The 18,666-nt window shown below is 34.8% G+C and overlaps 1 protein-coding gene across 1 annotated transcript in view; it reads left to right on the top strand.

Moving 5' to 3' along the window:
• Positions 1 to 18,666, top strand: part of stx1b (syntaxin 1B) — a 45,567-nt gene that overhangs the window by 17,265 nt on the left and 9,636 nt on the right. Inside the window, exons 3-8 of the mRNA XM_056480214.1 lie at positions 3,881 to 3,955; positions 8,898 to 8,971; positions 13,122 to 13,230; positions 15,681 to 15,754; positions 16,119 to 16,256; positions 18,118 to 18,228. Coding sequence (XP_056336189.1) covers positions 3,881 to 3,955; positions 8,898 to 8,971; positions 13,122 to 13,230; positions 15,681 to 15,754; positions 16,119 to 16,256; positions 18,118 to 18,228 — 581 coding nt within the window. The remainder of the gene's footprint in view (positions 1 to 3,880; positions 3,956 to 8,897; positions 8,972 to 13,121; positions 13,231 to 15,680; positions 15,755 to 16,118; positions 16,257 to 18,117; positions 18,229 to 18,666) is intronic.

Below are 18,666 nucleotides of genomic sequence, written 5' to 3'. Positions count from 1 at the left end.
TCATAGAGCAGGAAAGAGCATTTAGCCGTCTGTGAGGACAACAATGGTGTAGCGGTGTGCAAATATTATGATGCAAAGTCAGTGACAGGAGATACATTACACTTTTGTTCAATCGATGGACAGGAGAACTGGCCACACCCTGACGACAGCACTTTAACGGACACGAGTGGCTAAACACAGCATTTTATTTCACAGTACAGCGCTGCTTTTAAAGGGGATAGTTCACACAAAAATGTTTTAAACGCTGTTTACTGTCCCTCAAGTGGTTCCAAACCTTGATGAGTTTCTTTATTATTATACAAAAAGAAGATATTTTGAAGAATGCTGAAAATCTATAAAGATGGCTTAGTGGTTAGCACTATTGCCTCACAGCAAGAAGGTTGCTGGTTCAAGTCCCAGCAGGGGAGTTTGCATGTTCATATGTAAAACATATGCTGGAATAGTTGGCGGTTCATTCCTCTGTGGTGACCTCTGAAATAGAGACTAAGCGAAAGAAAATGAATAAATGAAAATCTATAACAATTGACTTTCATAGTAGGAAAAACAATTATTACTCCGTGAAATAATTATATGACAAGAAGTCATGACAACAAATCGTCACCTTAGAATTATAAGGTTCTACCTGACATTTGCCCTGTTTGTTTTACCTCAATTTGCAAATGGAAGAGAATTTGGATAATTTACATTTAGAGTACATTTAGGGTTTCTGTCATGTTCATGTATAAAAGAGAAATGTTACACACATATTGTTTGCTATATGGAATGCCAAAACTTTGAAGCTCATTATCTCAAAATCATTCAGAATGCAGATAGAACCTTATAATCCTAAGGTGACGAAAAGTTACTTTAACTTAACTAAATAAGTAAATAAGGTCTCAACTCAAATATTTTTAGCTATTCAAAATTTAACATGTTATTTTGACATCTAGAGTAGGAAGAACAATTACCTTTTACTTATCTATTGTGTTCAACAGAAGGACGAAACGTCCTTTCATTGCTTGTTTAACATGTATTTAAAAAGAAACGTTTACCAACATTTATAAATCTTCAAATAATTTTCATTTCTCTGAAAAAAGAATATGGAAACATTTGTCTGTTATAAATTTACTAATTTTTAATCATATTGTAAATGTATTTAAACATTTTCCAATATCTTCCTTCAAATATTGGACATTTCTGAAACATTTAGCACATAAAAAAAACATGCAAATTACAGAGCAAGGAAACTTTCACAGTATGTCTGATAATATTTTTTCTTCTGGGGAAAGTCTTATTTGTTTTATTTCAGCAAGAATAAAAGCAGTTTTTAATTTTTTATGAACCATTTTAGGGACAATATTATTAGCCCCTTTAAGCTATACTTGTTTTTGATTGTCTGCAGAACAAACTATCGTTATACAATAACTTGCCTAATTACCCTGACCTGCCTAATTAACCTAATTAATCTAGTTAAGCCTTTAAATGTCACTTTAGCTGTATAGAAGTGTCTTGAAGAATATCTAGTCAAATATTATTTACTGTCATCATGGCAAAGATAAAATAAATCAGTTATTAGAAATGAGTTATTAAAACTATTATGTTTATAAATGTGTTGAAAAAATTTTCACTCCGTTAAACAGAAATTGGGGAAAAAAATAAACAGATGGGCTAATAATTCATGGGGGCTACTAATTCTGACTTCAACTGCATATACAGTCAAGTCCGAAATTACTCATACCTCTGAGAAAAAGTCTGACTTAAAGTTTTTGTTAAATGTAAATAAAAGCTGAGAAATATATATATATATTTCAACAATGACAATGTCATTTCTGGTAAAAAAAAAAAAAAACTTGCTAGTTGAATAAAAGTAATATTAAATCAGAATTTGCCAGGGGTATGAATAATTTCAAGTTTGATTGTATATGTCATACAAATCTCATTTTATAAGAAGCATAGTATAAGGAATATTTCTGCATAAACTTGTAAATGCATTACTCCCCTTACAAAAAGCACAAATAGTCCCTGGTGATGAAGCAATATTGGCATTAATAGTGGCAGAGGAAGAAATGTCACGGTCATCAAACTCAGTGGCTGGAGAGAAGAGAGAGCAGCGAGGGATTGGATTAGTCAGAGGAGAGGAGAGAGTGTGTAGGTGGGAGTTGAAAAGGCTGAGGTGGTGTCCAGGGAGTGAATGGCACTGCAGTAACTATCAATCAACATATGACTGCAGCCTGCAGTCTCTATACACATCCAGCATTTAGCCAGACGCAGACTCGTCTTTCTCTTTTAAAGAAGCTGAATGTTATGCGGACTGCGATATTTCTAAAGGATAAAGTCTTGAAAACTCTATTACAGTGCACTGCAAAAATCTGGATCTATAATTTTGTCATCTTTCATGTGAAAAAGTTTAGTAGAGAAGATCTTGTGAGAAAAGAAGACTTGAAGTACATTTAATTCTGCATCTATTCATGGTGTTTTTAGCTACGGTCTGTCTGTCTGTCTGTCTGCCTGCCTGCCTGTCTGTCTGTCTGTCTGTCTGTCTGTCTGTCTGTCTGTCTATCTGTCTGCCTGTCTGTCTGTCTGTCTGTCTATCTATCTATCTATCTATCTATCTATCTATCTATCTATCTATCTATCTATCTATCTATCTATCTATCCATCATTTATCCATCCATCCATTATTTATCAATCTATCATTCATTTATCCATCCATCCATCCATCCATCCATATATCTATCTATCTATCTATCTATCTATCTATCTATCTATCTATCTATCTATCTATCTATCTATCTATCTATCTATCTATCTATCTATCTATCTATCTATCTATCTATCTATCTATCTATCTATCTATCTATCTATCTATCTATCTATCTATTTTACTATCTATCCGTTTTACTATCTATCTATCTATGCGTTTTACTATCTATCTATCTATCTATCTATCTATCTATCTATCTATCTATCTATCTATCTATCTATCTATCTATCTATCTATCTATCTATCTATCTATCTATCTATCTATCCATCATTTATCCATCCATCCATTATTTATCAATCAATCTATCTATCATTCATCCATCCATCCATCCATCCATCCATCCATCCATCCATCCATCTATCTATCTATCTATCTATCTATCTATCTATTATTTAACCATCCATCCATTCATCATTTATCTATCTTTCCATCTATCCATCTATCAATCTATGACTTTTATGATGCTTTGATCTAACGGCTGAAGATCTGTATCGGCCGATAATCACATTTCATGACTCGATCGGTACTCACTGATCTGTCCAATCTCATGAACTGATTGCTTATGATGAAGTTGGATGTTTTTCACAATATTGCAAGTTCACTAAAACCTGGCTGGAAATATTAAAGAAATAAAAATGCTTAAAATTTACTGAAAAACTTGCAATAAGCAGAATAGACCCATTTCATTTAAGTAAAGAAGTAGTGGATTTATAGGTGTTGCATCTTACAAAACTACTTGATCTGTTTTATGTATTATTTTATATAAAGCTGCTTCTGATCATGATGAACTGTCCACACTAAATGGTTATAAGAGACATGTTTAAGGGACTATATGCAACATCCGTAATTTAGGTTCTCTTAGGTTAGGAGAAGCTCCACCTAAGTATCATACTTATATAGAAAAGGTGCTTTATGCAATCGTACAGTTATGTTAAGCCTGAAGCATCCGAAACAGTACTCGGTATCGACCAATCACCATGACAAGGTATCAGTACTCTGTATCAGCTGCAAAAATCCTGATTGGAACATCCCTACATTTTACCCTATATAATCCACAACCTGCCTTCAATAACACTGAAAATGTTATGCACTGAAGCATTTTCTCATTTGTATTTGCTTGTGTTTTTGTTCTGCAGAGACTAAGCAGGAGTTGGAGGACCTCACAGCTGACATTAAGAAGACAGCCAATAAAGTGCGCTCTAAATTAAAAGGTATAAAAAGAAATCTTTATTTTACCACCATTTTAAAAATTATATTGTTTTTTTAAAATAATTGTTTTGGAAAACCACTAGTGGATCTTTATGTTCATTTTGACTTGCACAAGTTTATGTAAAGCATTAAGAACAGGGTGAGAATTATACATTGGTAAATTGGTAATTTTGGTAATGTTAGTTTAATACATGCTTCAGTGATCAAATTTATTATATAATTTATTAATAAAATGTATTTAAGTTGAGTGTTTTGAGGGATATTTAGGGTATTCTGACATACATATCTATTTCAGAGGCTACTGTAGAGTAAAACTATACAAACGTCATCAACTATGACTTTACTTTTAGGCTATATGTAAATACAAACAGCTATTTCACAAGAAAAGTGTCTTGTGAACACTTACAATGTCTATCAGTGCTCTAGATCTGTCGGTTTCAGACTGTTGAATGATTATTGCCTAGACTGATTGGCGTGATTATGCATGAACCCCAATAATGGTATGAACAGTTATAGGGGTGGTCAAATGTATATTTATATCATCTATTATTTTAATTATTAATATTATTATTTAAGATACAGATGAGAGAAAACTATTTCTCTTTATTAAAGGAATGACCCCCCATACATCTTGTTTTGATGTCTTTCACTAGGATCAAGCATTAATTAGGGGGGGTCAATCTCCTCAAACCCCCCTGTGATTCGCACCCTGATTAAGACCCAATAGCCAGCTCTCTCTGTATAAACATCGAAACAGATCTGAGATCAGTTTGAGAGGGGGAATATATTTGTATATTTCTTTGATTCTACATTTAGTGTGGGGGGAAAATGAGTGACTATTTGCAAGTACACATGAAGTCGAGTTCTATAAAAGCTCCCGAAACCCTCATCATCACGTAGGCAAAGCTCATTTAGATGCAATCTTTGATTCAAATGGCAGCCACCTGAGGTGAAGGGAGTTGAGCAATAGAAAATTATGAACAAGTCGGGGGTTTGACTAATTTCATATGAAGTGTTCACCATATGAAATCACTCAAAGACAAAGCTGGAAGAACGAGATAAATATTTTTCAGTAACTTATTCAATGAGCACATTACATGGCCTTTAAGTGTCCTGTGAAATTAAAATAATGTTTTTTATTTGTTAGTATCGGTAATCTAGATTAAGGAAAATATATGATTTAGTGCGCTCCAAAAAAGTGCCAACATTTGCATTCAGAAGATATAAACCTGATATAAATCAATGTCTGCCAGTTTGTCACTTCTAAATGAATCAATATTTTTTCTCACGTCACCTCATAATTCAGTTTCTCATCAAATCTTGTGTCCAATCAAATGCTCTCTAGTGTCTGACATGCCCCGCCCCCTTTCAAGAAGCTTCTAATTTGCATTTCATTTGACGCACTTGAGCTCAACCACTCTCACTGGCAAAGCTGTGAGAAAAACAAAACCCTATTGGCTGTGTTTTAAAAAGGGGAGGAGCTACTTGATGTCTCGCCCTCTTGTTTCAGTTGAGATTACGTCAAGCATCAAATAAAGGACCCTCGAGGGAGCTTTAAATCTGTCTAAATGAAGTGCAATGCACATTAATAATCAATAATAAAGTTTTGATATACTTAAGGAAAGAAATTTAGTACATATCTTAATGTGAAATGATTTTGACCAACATGATGACTTGTATAATATGACTCAAATCAGCATAATTTACTTTAATTGATTTTATTAGCCTGAACTATAAATGCCATTTGACTAATCTCTTTGAAAACTGCCAGAAAATGAATTAATTACAAGAATTGTTGGCAACACAAATTATTCAAATTGTATACATTTACATGAGTTTATTGTAGAATTTGACTATCCTTAACGGAGGCCAGCTAGTGAAGTGCTGTGCAGGTAAACCTCACTCCTCTGACCTCTAAAGGTGCTCTAGCGACAGACGCTAGAGGCCATGGTCTTTAGCCTCCTTGTTAGAGCAACTGACTCCCATGCAAAGAATTGCCAGTTTGATCCCAGCTCAGACCGGGTTGGGTGCAGTAGGACAGGTGGGTTACATGTGGGGGCTCGTCCGGGATGGGAGTGAGGTTTAGGGGGATAAGTGTGATGGAGGCCAGCTAGCAAAGTGCTATGCAGGTAAAACCCACCCCTCTGATCACTAAAGATGCTCTAGTGACAGACGCTAGAGGCCATGGTCTTTAGTCTCCTTGTTAGAGCCATGCAAAGAATCGCCAGTTCGATCCCAGCTCAGACCAGGTTGGATGCAGTAGGACCGGTGGGTTACACAAAACATATCAAAGAAATTATTTGATCAATAATATACTGAGATCATCTATCACTGTATGATTTAACATATGCTATAAAAAATCTTACTGCCTTAAATTGTTTAGTTGAATCACATGAAATTTCAGAGTCATCCAGAGTCAGAGTTAATTACATTAGTCAAACTGACTAAAAAATATTATATTATAGTAAAACCCAAAAAATAGTTGAAACCTGATTAACTTATTAAAATAGGTTAAAGTAGCATAAAAACATTTTGTCATATAATTTTTTACAGTGTATAGAATGTCATTATATGTCCCTACAATTCTGGATATTGAGGCAGAAATGCCCCATGCGAGTTTTCGTCTTGTATTTGTATTACAAAAGAGTTAAGCAATATTACATGAGCGATGAGTTTAATATCACACGAGGACTGTTTTTGTCCCGAATGGCACAAGTGCAAATGTGATATTTATTTTAAACAAACAGTTTGGCCAGACATATAACCTACAATATTAGCAGTAAAGCCACATCAACATGTATCTCTAATCAATACACTGCTAATTTTTCCTTTCTGAACGAAACTGTTTTACACAAATGAACCAATGATTCAATGAGTTGTTGATATGAATATTTTTTATATTTACATATTTATAAAAATTGGATCTGCAATAAATGGTCTATCTATCAAGTCTTTAACATGATGCATTTCTTTAACCCGTTGAACACAAAACAAGATATATAAAAGAATATTGAAAACCATCAGCCTTTGACATCCATAGTAGGAGCAAAAAATACTATGGATATGAATGGCAGCTGCTTTTAGTTAGTAAATGATAACAGGAATTTCATTTTTAGAGTGAGCTATCGTTTTAAAGGGGACCTATTATGTAAAAATTACTTTTATAAGGGGTTTAAACACAGTTATGTGGCAAAAGTGTGTGACTATATCCAGCTTCTAATGGTAAAAATGTATTGATTTAATTTTTTATGAACACACTTGATAAAAACAGTCTGCAGAAACACTTTGATTGACATTCTCCCTTTGAAAGTACCATCAGAGGAGGAAAGCCCCGCCCATTAGTGACTATCTCTCCCTCATTAGCATAAACAGCTCTGAGTGAGAAGCAGCCATCCACCATTAAAGTTTTCACACCGTACCTGTTGAAGATAATGTGTGCGATTAAAGATCATTATAATTAATGGAGTGTTAGGATGCACAGATGAACGCTGGAGTCTCCACAGACTACTTTTTTCTGAGAAACTTCTTTTGACATTTAAAAAATAAATAAATAAATAAATAAATAAATAAATAAATAAATAAATAAATAAATATACATTTTATTTATAATGTGCTTTTTGAAAACCCAAAGCGCAACAACAACAGAAAAAAAAATCAAATATGCAGTAAAATACAAGCATTCAACATAGAAAAATAATAAAATATAAACATTAGAATGATCAAGAATCTAACAATGCGATCTTAAAACATCTTAAAACTCCATTTAAACATCTTAAAACTTGCTAGTGTGGAAGCAACACACTCAGTTTTTCACACAGAAAACTTTAGTCCTGTTTTGACTCTGCCGCTATGCTGACACATAGGTGTTTGTAGCTCCACCCTCTTTAAAAAAAAAAACAATCTCATTTGAATTAAAAGAGACAGTCACCAAAAATGTCACAATTTGGATCAAAGCTTAGAATGAGCAGTTTCAAAGAGTTATAAAAAATAATTAGTGGAGTATTTTGAGCTGAATCTTCACATACACACTCTAGATACATGAGACACTTATTTTAAATCTTGTAAAACGAGGCATAGGAGGTCAACTTTAAAACAATGACAAACTATTTTTTGGAGCAATTTCTTTCATATGCATTTAATATAAAGTAAATAAGATTATTAATCGATGGACAACCCTACAACCTTGATAAAGAAATAAAAACTTTAAAACATTTGTGGTAACACTTTAAAATAAAGGTCTGTTAGTCAAAGTATTTACTAAACAATTAGTAATACATTTATTACAGTATTTATTGATCTTTGTTATCGATAGTTAACGTTATTGAAGTTATGTTAGTTCATGTTAACTCACGGTACATTATCTAATGTTAACAAGCACAACTTTGGATGTTAATAATGCATTAGTAAATGTTAAACTATGATTAATAAATGCTTTACAATATTATTCATACGTAATGTTAGTAAATGCATTAACAAATGGACCATTATTCTAATAATGTTACCCATTTATTGCTGTTCTTTAAAACTCCATTAAAATAAGCCACAGTGATGGTCCTTCTGATAGCAACTTCATCAGCAACACATGGTGCACTCGGCTCCATCAGAACTGAATCCCATTGTCTGCTGAAGTGGACAGTGAGATCTATTGTCCTTCAGAGATTAAGGGACTTGTTATTACTCTGGGAGCACTTTGTCTGACACCTAGTGCATGCACTTTCATTGTAACAGCTCAGTCTGCCAATTACGTCAGTGTCATCGGTGCATTTGATGGTGTTGTGGATGCTGTGGCACCTCAGTAACTGTTGTAACCTGGTAACCAGGTTTGGACAGCTGCTATGTGAAATGTCAATCTTTGTGTGTGTATGCAGTGCAGTGTATGGACTTACCGCAGACCTATTTTACTAGAACAATGAATTACATGCGTTTTGTTTCTGTGTTGTGCAGCAATCGAACAAAGTATCGAGCAAGAGGAAGGGTTGAACAGATCATCTGCAGATTTGCGGATCCGCAAGACACAGGTATGAAAAACAATCATGAGCAACTAAGCTAAGTTGTATGATCTCTATTCTCCTAATGACAAAGATTGCTAGTAATTCTGTTCAGTCAAATAGTAGTGTGAATACTGAACTTAAATCCCAAAAGAGTCAAAAATTCAACAACGGGAGTTTAGGATTGTCAGCTTAGTTTTGCTTTCATTACTTAACCTTCTTTTTCCCTTTAGTTTATTCTACATCCAATTAATAATTAGGCATGGGATGATAATTGTGTTCAAGTTATACCGCGGTTTGGAAAAGTCAATGTTTTAAAACCAGTCAACATTTTCTGTAATACCGTTCCTAAGGTATGTGTAAGATTTTTTATTTACTTTTTATTTTGTTTTCTAGGACAACAGTATCTCCAGCAGAAAAAATATCCAAAGATGCTGTTTTAAATTGTCAAGAAATCAGTGTTTTTGAAATAAATGAAGACAGCAGAAGTCAATGATTCATTTGAATTAGGGGTGGGCGATATGACCTAAAATTAATATCATGGTATTTTTCATCTTTTGAACGGTGACGGTATAATATCATGGTATTACTTTCAATAGCAAAATAATATACATCTCAAGGAAGAACGGACAAAAGAAAGTCTCACTTCTATCACTCTTTAAAAGTTTTGGTTTGGGTCATTGTAAATGCTCAGTCTTGTTATGAGCTGATCTTCATTTCTCTGGGTTGGTGGAATAAAGCAGGCGAGTCAGCCGCACCAATTTATGAGTAGACAGAGCAGGATTCTCGCGATGACCACCAGCGCAATTCCGCTCTTTGTTATGAGCCGTAGTTTCAGTGTAAACTTAGTAAAGGTGAGTTTCTTTGGCGATGATGTGTACAGTGTTAGATTTTATATTTAGCGGACATTTGCGCTGAACACGCGGTGAATGCAACGCATCGAGATTCGGGCACCTTCTCCGAAAACACTCGATTGATCTCAGCTGGCGGATCAACATTTACCTCATGTCATGATCGCTGTCATCTGCGCCATTATTATTATTATAACTTTAGGTGAGGTTTGCAAACCTGTGCACTTTTCACTCTTCAGCCGTTTGCATTTCCTGCAGTAACAAAAGCTCCCTGTTATCTGACAGCGGGAAGCGTTGAGTGACTGACAGCTATGAACCAATACAGCAGCAGGGTAGAGCGATTCAGCAAGTTTTTAGAGAAAATCAAATCAGATTGCACTACAACCATTATATTCAGACACACAAATGCTCCCAAATATATTATGAGGGTGCATAGATTAAATTTCAGGCGCTCATGCGACCAAAATGGTTGCAATTTCGAGCCCTGTAGTATAAGGACATGTATTCATACCACAACTGAACGTTTGAAGAAAATTGAATGCCTTATTATTTAGAATTAGCTATTATTGATGTAAATGCAGCCGTTCAAGCCGCGCAAAATTGATTTATTTTGGTATTGACGGTATTAGAAAATCCATGTCGTGGCGCAATGTTACACCGGTGATGACTATGACACCGGTGTACCGCCCACCCCTAATTTGAATTATTTAGCCTGATGTGTTTACTGCTCCAAAATATCATAAATCTTTCAAAAAATTGAATATATTGTTTTCAAAGGGGAAAAAAGTTTTTGTTTTTTACCCAGACATTTAAAAAGAATATATTTTAGAGCAGTGAGCACAATACCGTGAAACTGTGAAACCGTGATATTTTTATCCAAGGTTATCATTCTGTCAGAATCTCATACCGGCCCATGCCTATTAATAATCACATTTTAAATCATTTTTAGATTGTATATATGTGTTATAAGCTGTACTTATACTAATGTCAAACATATTTGTTTGTTATAAATAATTAAATAATCAAATTTCTTCCAACAAGTTACAAACATAGTCAAAATAATCAAATTACTAGAGGCGTGAACCTACGGTGGTCGATATCTCGGTGCATTGACGATGCTTTCCATACATAATTAGATTTTTTTCTTCACAACACAAGAATTCTTTTTATTAAAATCTAATAATTAGATCTATATATTATTTGTAATACAATTTTGTCCTTTAATACAGCAGTCAGATATATGAACAGTAGCTTTAATTTTACCTGCTCAAAGAAACCCTCTATTTGTCTAATGTTTTAGACAAAACTCAAATACATGCACAGAAAACACGATGAGCATTTATAGCAAATAGACTAATGTAAATATTATCCTGCTTGTTTTTTGAGTGCTGTCGAGCGAATTCCTACACTCCTATGATTGGTCATTGTCTTCACCTGCTCAACAGAAAGGGCTGCAATTGGCTCTAAAACGCGAGAAGAACAGCCACGGTTACAGTCTATACGTATAATGTGCAGTTATCACAGGTAATCCATGATAGATGCGGTGGAGAAAACTTGCACTAAAAACAAACTTGTGTCTGGATCCACAAGTATCACTTTAACAGAGGAGAGGAGATGAAAAGTTACCTCATGAACATGCCAGCGAGTCAAATGTCCAAAGTTAGAGAATGAGAGAGGCAGAGATGGAGGTTTACAGCTTTTATTTTCTCCCTAGTAGTGAAATAGCTTCTTCAGTGTCATAAAAGACCGTCCAGCAACTCACAAGCAGTGAATTGTGCACAATTATCTGCTATTTAAGTAGTTAGAGCATTCTGTTTACTTGCCCTCACCTCCTTCACCATAGTATTCTACTATGACATAGTGAATATGAGATAAATGGTCATAACTCGTTATGATTTATTACTTGACCGTTATCGAATTGTCCGCATCTGCATCGCAGTGCATTGAAGAAACAATTAATTGACATGCCTACAAATTACAGCAAATTTTATTTAGCATTTATAAAGCAATTAATACAAAAATTAAGATATAAATAATAAAATATAAAAATATATAAATAAAATTATATATTTTTTAAATTTATTTATTTTATTTATTCATTTAATTATTGAAATTAAATATCTATAATTTTAATAAATTATCGTATTACTTAAACATTTAATAAAAAATTATTCATTAGATCACTTGAAAATAAAACAATAAAACTAAAATGTTTTAAAAATCGTTAGTGAATATTTCTACTTAGTTCAACTTGAAACTAAAATGTAAAATTTAATAAATCTATTCAGACATAAACTAACTAAAATCACAAAAACACTCAAATGAAAACAGTCTAAAAATAAAACCTACTCAATTTGACTTTAAACTTCCAACAAAAACTACTAGATCCTTTGCATATACAAAATAATGAGAGATAATAAGAGAATAATAACAATAAGAGGACTATAAATCTTTCAGTTTAAAGTGTTTAGTGGGATACTCAAGCTCTTTTGTTTGTATGTTTAGCTTCTCTAAAATGGAAGCAATATTCAGCAAAGCAGTGACAAATCTGACCTTCAGGCTGTCCAGTGTATTCAGAGACAGACACACTTCCTGTGACCTCTGCCCTCCCACTGAGCATCTCGGTCAAACACCCTCCTTAGCGCCATCTGCTGTCCCGAAACAGAACAAGTATTGTTATCTCTCACATAATTGCAGCAAAGAAGGGCCAGATTTCACAAAGATCAGTCGTGGACCACGATATATATTACTGTATACAGAGTTGATGTAAAAATCATTTGCCCTCCTGTCATTGTTTTCTTTGTCAAATATTTCCCAAATGATGTTTAACAGAGCAAGGAAATTTTCACAGTATTTCCCACAATATTTTTTCTTCTGTAGAAAGTCTTATTCGTTTTATTTTGGCTAGAATAAAAGCTGTTTTTTTTATAAAACAATTTTAAGGTCAAAATGATTAGCCCCCTTAAGCAATGTTTATTTTTCAATTGACTACAGAACAAACCATCATTATACAATGATTTGCAAAATTATTAACCTTATTAAGTCTTTAAATGTCACTTTAAGCTGAATATAGTATCTTGAAAAATATCTAGTCAAGTATTATGTACTGTCATCATGGCAAAGAAATTAGTTATTAAAACTATTATTAGAAATGTATTTTAAAAAAATCTTCTTAGCATTTTCTGGGAAATAAATATAGTGGGGCGAATAAATCAGGAGGGATAATAATTCTGACTTCGACTCTCTAACATCCTACTTTCAGCATGTCTATTCACATCCTACATTTTCGCGTCCTTAATCCCTCCACAACTCCACCTTTTATCCCACAGCATTCCACGCTGTCACGCAAGTTTGTGGAGGTGATGACAGAGTACAACACCACGCAGTCCAAATACAGGGACCGTTGCAAGGACCGTATTCAGAGACAACTGGAAATTAGTGAGTTCTGCTTGCACATACACACCCACACGCAAAAAAAGAAAAGAAGCTGAGAATCTTCCTCCACATTTCTGGAACGTGCATTTACATGCTAATTACAAAACATACAGAAATAGAAATAAACATTTACTCACTATTTACTCTCCTCAAGTTGATCCAACTGTATTTTATCTTTCTTTTTTGTTGTTGTTGTTGTTGTTGTTGAACACAAAAGAAGATATTTTAGAAAAATGTTGATTAGTTGTTGGTAGCCATTGACGGTAACACTTTACTTGAAGGGGTGAAACCTTTATTAAACCTTTATAATCATTACAAGAATGTGAATGAGACTTTATGCCTGCTTATGACAACTTATTAAGTGACATTGGCTCAGTTATGACATTTTAAATGCAAAAATGACATTTTTTGTTATGACAACTTAACATATGAGCAATATGAGACGAGTAGCAGTGCGATATGGCTGTATATCGGCACTGGTGGGAGGCGGGCGTTGGGCCTTAGTGTCCCACCAGTGATGATATACAGCCATATCACACTGCTATGTGTGTGATATTTTGTTTAGACAACAATTTGGCGGCATAATCATGTATATTAAAAAAAATCAAAAACGGAGAGTCTCAAAATCATTTTGTACGAGGAACTACTTTCTTCCACCTATATTGACATCTGCAGCTGATGTCAGAACCATAGCTAATTCTCCAATGTCACTTTAGAGCTATTTTCTAGCGTAATGTCTGAAGTGATGAAAAACAGGTGATTTTGCTCACATTTTAAGTTTATAAGGCTGAGCGGCATGAAATACCATCAGTCTACAGAGATTTCTCAGTATTTCTCTGTTGCAATCAAGATATGGCAAAAATTAACCCAGAAAAAGCCTATGCAAAGTAAACACTACCAGATTACTATGGTATAAATATAGCACTGCAACATACAAAAGAGAGAGATTGACTTAGAATGTCACTTACCTATTTTGTAATGATTTTATCAGCTGTAGTTTGAAATTTGTATATTGAAATTTAGTTTTTCGCCCCTAAGCACTTATTATGTGGTTTCTGTCGCCATCTTGTGGAAGAACATCAACCATCTTTGCTCTGCTCAATGACAGGCTGATGGCTGCCAACGTGCTGAATAGATACAATCCTTATAAATAAACTGTATAGATGCAATCTAAACAACTATGTTCTCGCCTACAAAAGTCTCAAAAGTACATTATGTTGTCCAACAGCTGCAATATTTATCAAACTGTTGTGTTTATTGATCTACTGTCGCTCTATGTGGGTGGAGTAATAGCCAATATCTATCAGCCAATCAGACTCGAGAAACAGACAGAACTGTTGTATAAAATAAAATACATCATATCACAAGCAATCTTTATAACTGTCATGACAATTTGACAATAATAGCAAGACAGCATAATTTGTCATAAATCTGTGATAAACATGAGAGTCATGCGGCCGTTATACTTGTGTTATGAATATTTTTCCAATCACTTTTTCAATCATTTTTCAGCTTGTATCACCGTAGTTGAGGTAAAAAATATTAATGACGCTATTATAAAATTCATTACATATTTATAATGCTTCATGACAGTCATGTTTATTACAGATTTATGACAAATTTTGTAGTCTTGGTCAAGTTATCATGACATAGATAAAGACCGGTTGGGATGTATTTGTTTATATGTCAAGTTGTCATAACAAGCAATGTCATCTTTGCATTTAAAACGTCATAGCTGAGCGAATGACACTTTATGACAGTTGTTATAAGCATGCATAAAATCTCCTTCACATTCATGACATGTCTAATGTCAGGATTATAAAGGTTTTGTTGGGGAAGGAATAAAGTACTGTTGAAGTCAATGGCTTGCATCAACTGTTTGGTTTACCAGAATTCTGTTGTGTTGGGTGGCATGGTGGCTCAGTAGTTAGCACTATCGCCTCACAGCAAAAAGGTTGCTGGTTCGAGACCCGGCTGGACCAGTTGGCATTTCTGCGTGGAGTTTGCATGTTCTCCCCGTGTTGCTGTGGGTTTCCTCCGGGTGCTCCGGTTTCCCCCACAGTCCAAAGACATGCGCTATAGGTGAATAGGGTAAACAAAATTGGCTGTAGTGCATGAGTATGAGTGTGAATGGGTGCGTATGGGTGTTTCCCAGAACTAGGTTGCAGCTGAAATGGCATCAGCTGCGTAAAACATATACGGTAATAGTTGACTGTTCATTCCGCTGTGGTGATCCCTGATAAATAGGGGACTAAGCCGAAGGAAAATGAATTTATGAATAAATGAATGAATGAGTTCGGGTGAGTAAACAGTGCACATTTTATCGCTAAGGACTTCAAAAAATATCACTGCACCATATTTCAACAGTTGATCTACTACAGAAACACAAAGCTTTTCAAAGTAACCCAGTAAGCCTGATATTAACACCATGTTCTCCTAATATCTTTAATTAGCTGGCAGAACAACTACCAATGAGGAGCTGGAAGACATGTTGGAGAGCGGGAAGCTGGCGATCTTCACTGATGATGTAAGTTTGATCGTTGCCAACCTTGTACAAACTGAGGGTACTTTAACGACAATGTTCGTGCTTAAAACTAATTTTTGTAAAGTCACGCATACAGACAAGACCACTGTGAAAACAACTTCAGTCTGGAAAATCAACTTAAAATGCTGTACTTTGCATGCCAGGCCAGTAGTTGGCGATGTCACTTTGTAAAGACACACTGTGCATCTGAACATATATGGTGTTTTGTTGTTGTTTTTGTCAATTACTTGTGCATGCAAATTGACTGAGCTCATAATACACTTGAAAACTGTTTTAAAAAAAATTCAGTTTTTGTACATTTTTTAGCCGTTTTAAAAATACTAAAACTTTTTTCTCTGTGCGGCAGATCAAAATGGACTCCCAGATGACCAAGCAGGCACTAAATGAGATTGAGACCCGACACACAGAGATCATCAAGTTGGAGAACAGCATCCGTGAGCTGCACGATATGTTTGTGGACATGGCCATGCTGGTGGAGAGTCAGGTACAACTGAGAATACAACACAGAAAATTACACGTTCACTTGATCAAGTCTGACAGACACCCAGGAAGAAAATACCACTTTAATGTGTGTGTTTTTGCGTAGGGGTAAAAAGACAGATGTGTACTAATAGTAAACTGTGTTATTGTATTTTTTATATTATATGTAATATTACAGAATTGAAATAGTTTGGAATTAGGAATTATTTAATTTTAAATAGAATAGAATAGGGTGGCTCAGTGGGTAGCACTGTTGCCTCACAGCAAGAAGGTCGCTGGTTCGAGTCCCAGCTGGGCCAGTTGGCATTTCTGTGTGGAGTTTGAATGTTCTCGCCGTGTTGGTGTGGGTTTCCTCCGGGTGCTCCGGTTTACCCCACAGTCCAAAGACATGCGCTATAGGTGAATTGAATAAACTAAATTGTCCGTAGTATATGAGTGTAAATGAGTGTTTCCCAATACTGGGTTGCAGCTGGAAGGATATCTGCTGCATAAAACATATGCTGGAATAGTTGGCGGTTCATTTCACTGTGGTGACCTCTGAAATAGAGACTAAGCCAAATGAAAATGAATGAATGAATGAATAAATAAGCATAGTTTTTATTGAAATTTTTGTTTTGTTTTTTGTTACGTGATTATAATTTTATTATAGGTCAAAGATTTATTTTTTCCATTTTGGTTGGTCATTTCAAATTATATAAACAAACTGGTTTGTAACTGTGGTGAAAATTAAACGTGACAATATTGGTGCGATCATATTTTATTGTTACTCACCGTAACATATTTATGTAAGAATAAAACAAAATACTTATTCTGATACTTAATGTATTATAATATATAAAATAATAAATGAACATACAAAATTCAAAATTCATCAACATACAGTTCATTCCGCTGTGGCGACCCCTGATGAATAAAGGGACTAAGCCAAAGGAAAATTAATGAATGAATAAATGAATGAACATTCAAACTTTAGTAATATTTTAATTATTAATATCTGGCTAATGAATGGGTAAAACCAAGTGGTTTGAAAAACAGTAACATGTTTTAAAATTGTTTTATGTAAAATGTTTTAAAATTACAATAATTAGTATTGTTAATGTATATTTATTATTTATTTCCAATGCAACATTTCAAATTTTTGGTAGAATTTAAGAACATTCCTGCAAAAAGGCCAAATAAACTTGACAAATACAGCTGAAGTCAAAATTATTAGCCCTGCAGTGAATTGTTTTTCTTGTGCTGAAATGTGCTGAAAAAAAATCTTTCCGTTAAATAGAAATTGGAGGAAAAAATATTCACGATGGCTAATAATTCTGACTTTAACTGTATGTCAAATTCTTTGTGCCCAAACATGATGCACACTCTCAAATGTAACTCAAGGAGAGCCATTTATTTATTGCCACATCCAAGGACAGTGGAAATGGTTTACATGGCATTGTTATAGAATGCCATACAAGGACAGTCCCCACGGATCAGCCTGGGGTTAAGAGCCTTTGCTCAAGGGTAAAAGGAGATGCACTAAGGCAGTGTTTCCCAACCCTGTTCCTGGAGGCACACCAACAGTATATATTTTGGATGTCTCAGAAATCAGGTTACGGAGTCTTTTATAATGTTCTGATGAGTTGATTTAGGTGAGTTTGATTAGGGAGAGGTTGAAAATGTGTACTGTTGGTGTGCCTTCAGGAACAGGGTTGGGAAACACTGCACTAAAGCATCACCATTTGAGGGGTTTGACTTCAGGCTACACAAAAAAACAAACATTTAAGCACTATCAAACTATACACGCATTACAGATACAGTGATTGCAAACGCATGTGTTTGCAAAGCTGACGATTGTTTGAAGTGCCTCTTTTTGTCATTCACAGGGAGAGATGATTGACAGAATTGAGTACAACGTGGAACACTCTGTGGACTATGTAGAGAGAGCGGTTTCTGACACCAAGAAGGCTGTCAAATACCAGAGTCAGGCACGCAAGGTAAAAAAACATCATCAGATGTTACACCTGACGTCTTTCAACATCTTGCCCTTTATGCACAATGATTCATGCTCTCGGCACCTTTCTGGAGAACACAGGCTTGGCTGTCATGCACAATGCATTCTGAAATTACTCTTGAAAAAACTACGTTCAAGTAGATGCTGTTCACTCCCAGACTTTTGTGCTGCAGTTTTGCTGGCTGTCGGCCATTGCAGTGGTGGTCTAAAGACCGCAGACTCCACCTACTCCAGTGCTTTCTGATGAGTCAAACTGCAGATCTGAAGCAGTCACCCTATACGAACCGCATAATCCTTTTCGAATAGCGAAATGCTTGGTGAAACCTTTACATTTACAGATTTACAAGAGCTTCCGAAAATCAGGATTACACTTGTGAATGATTAATAAATCTGCATTCGTTTGTGGCTAATAATCAAATCA

The sequence above is a fragment of the Danio aesculapii genome, chromosome 19 (genome assembly GCF_903798145.1).
Source record: "Danio aesculapii chromosome 19, fDanAes4.1, whole genome shotgun sequence".
In the NCBI taxonomy this organism is placed as follows: Eukaryota; Metazoa; Chordata; class Actinopteri; order Cypriniformes; family Danionidae; genus Danio; species Danio aesculapii.
The sequence above is the reverse complement of the archived record's forward strand: the minus strand, read 5'-3'. Positions and strand labels throughout refer to the sequence as shown.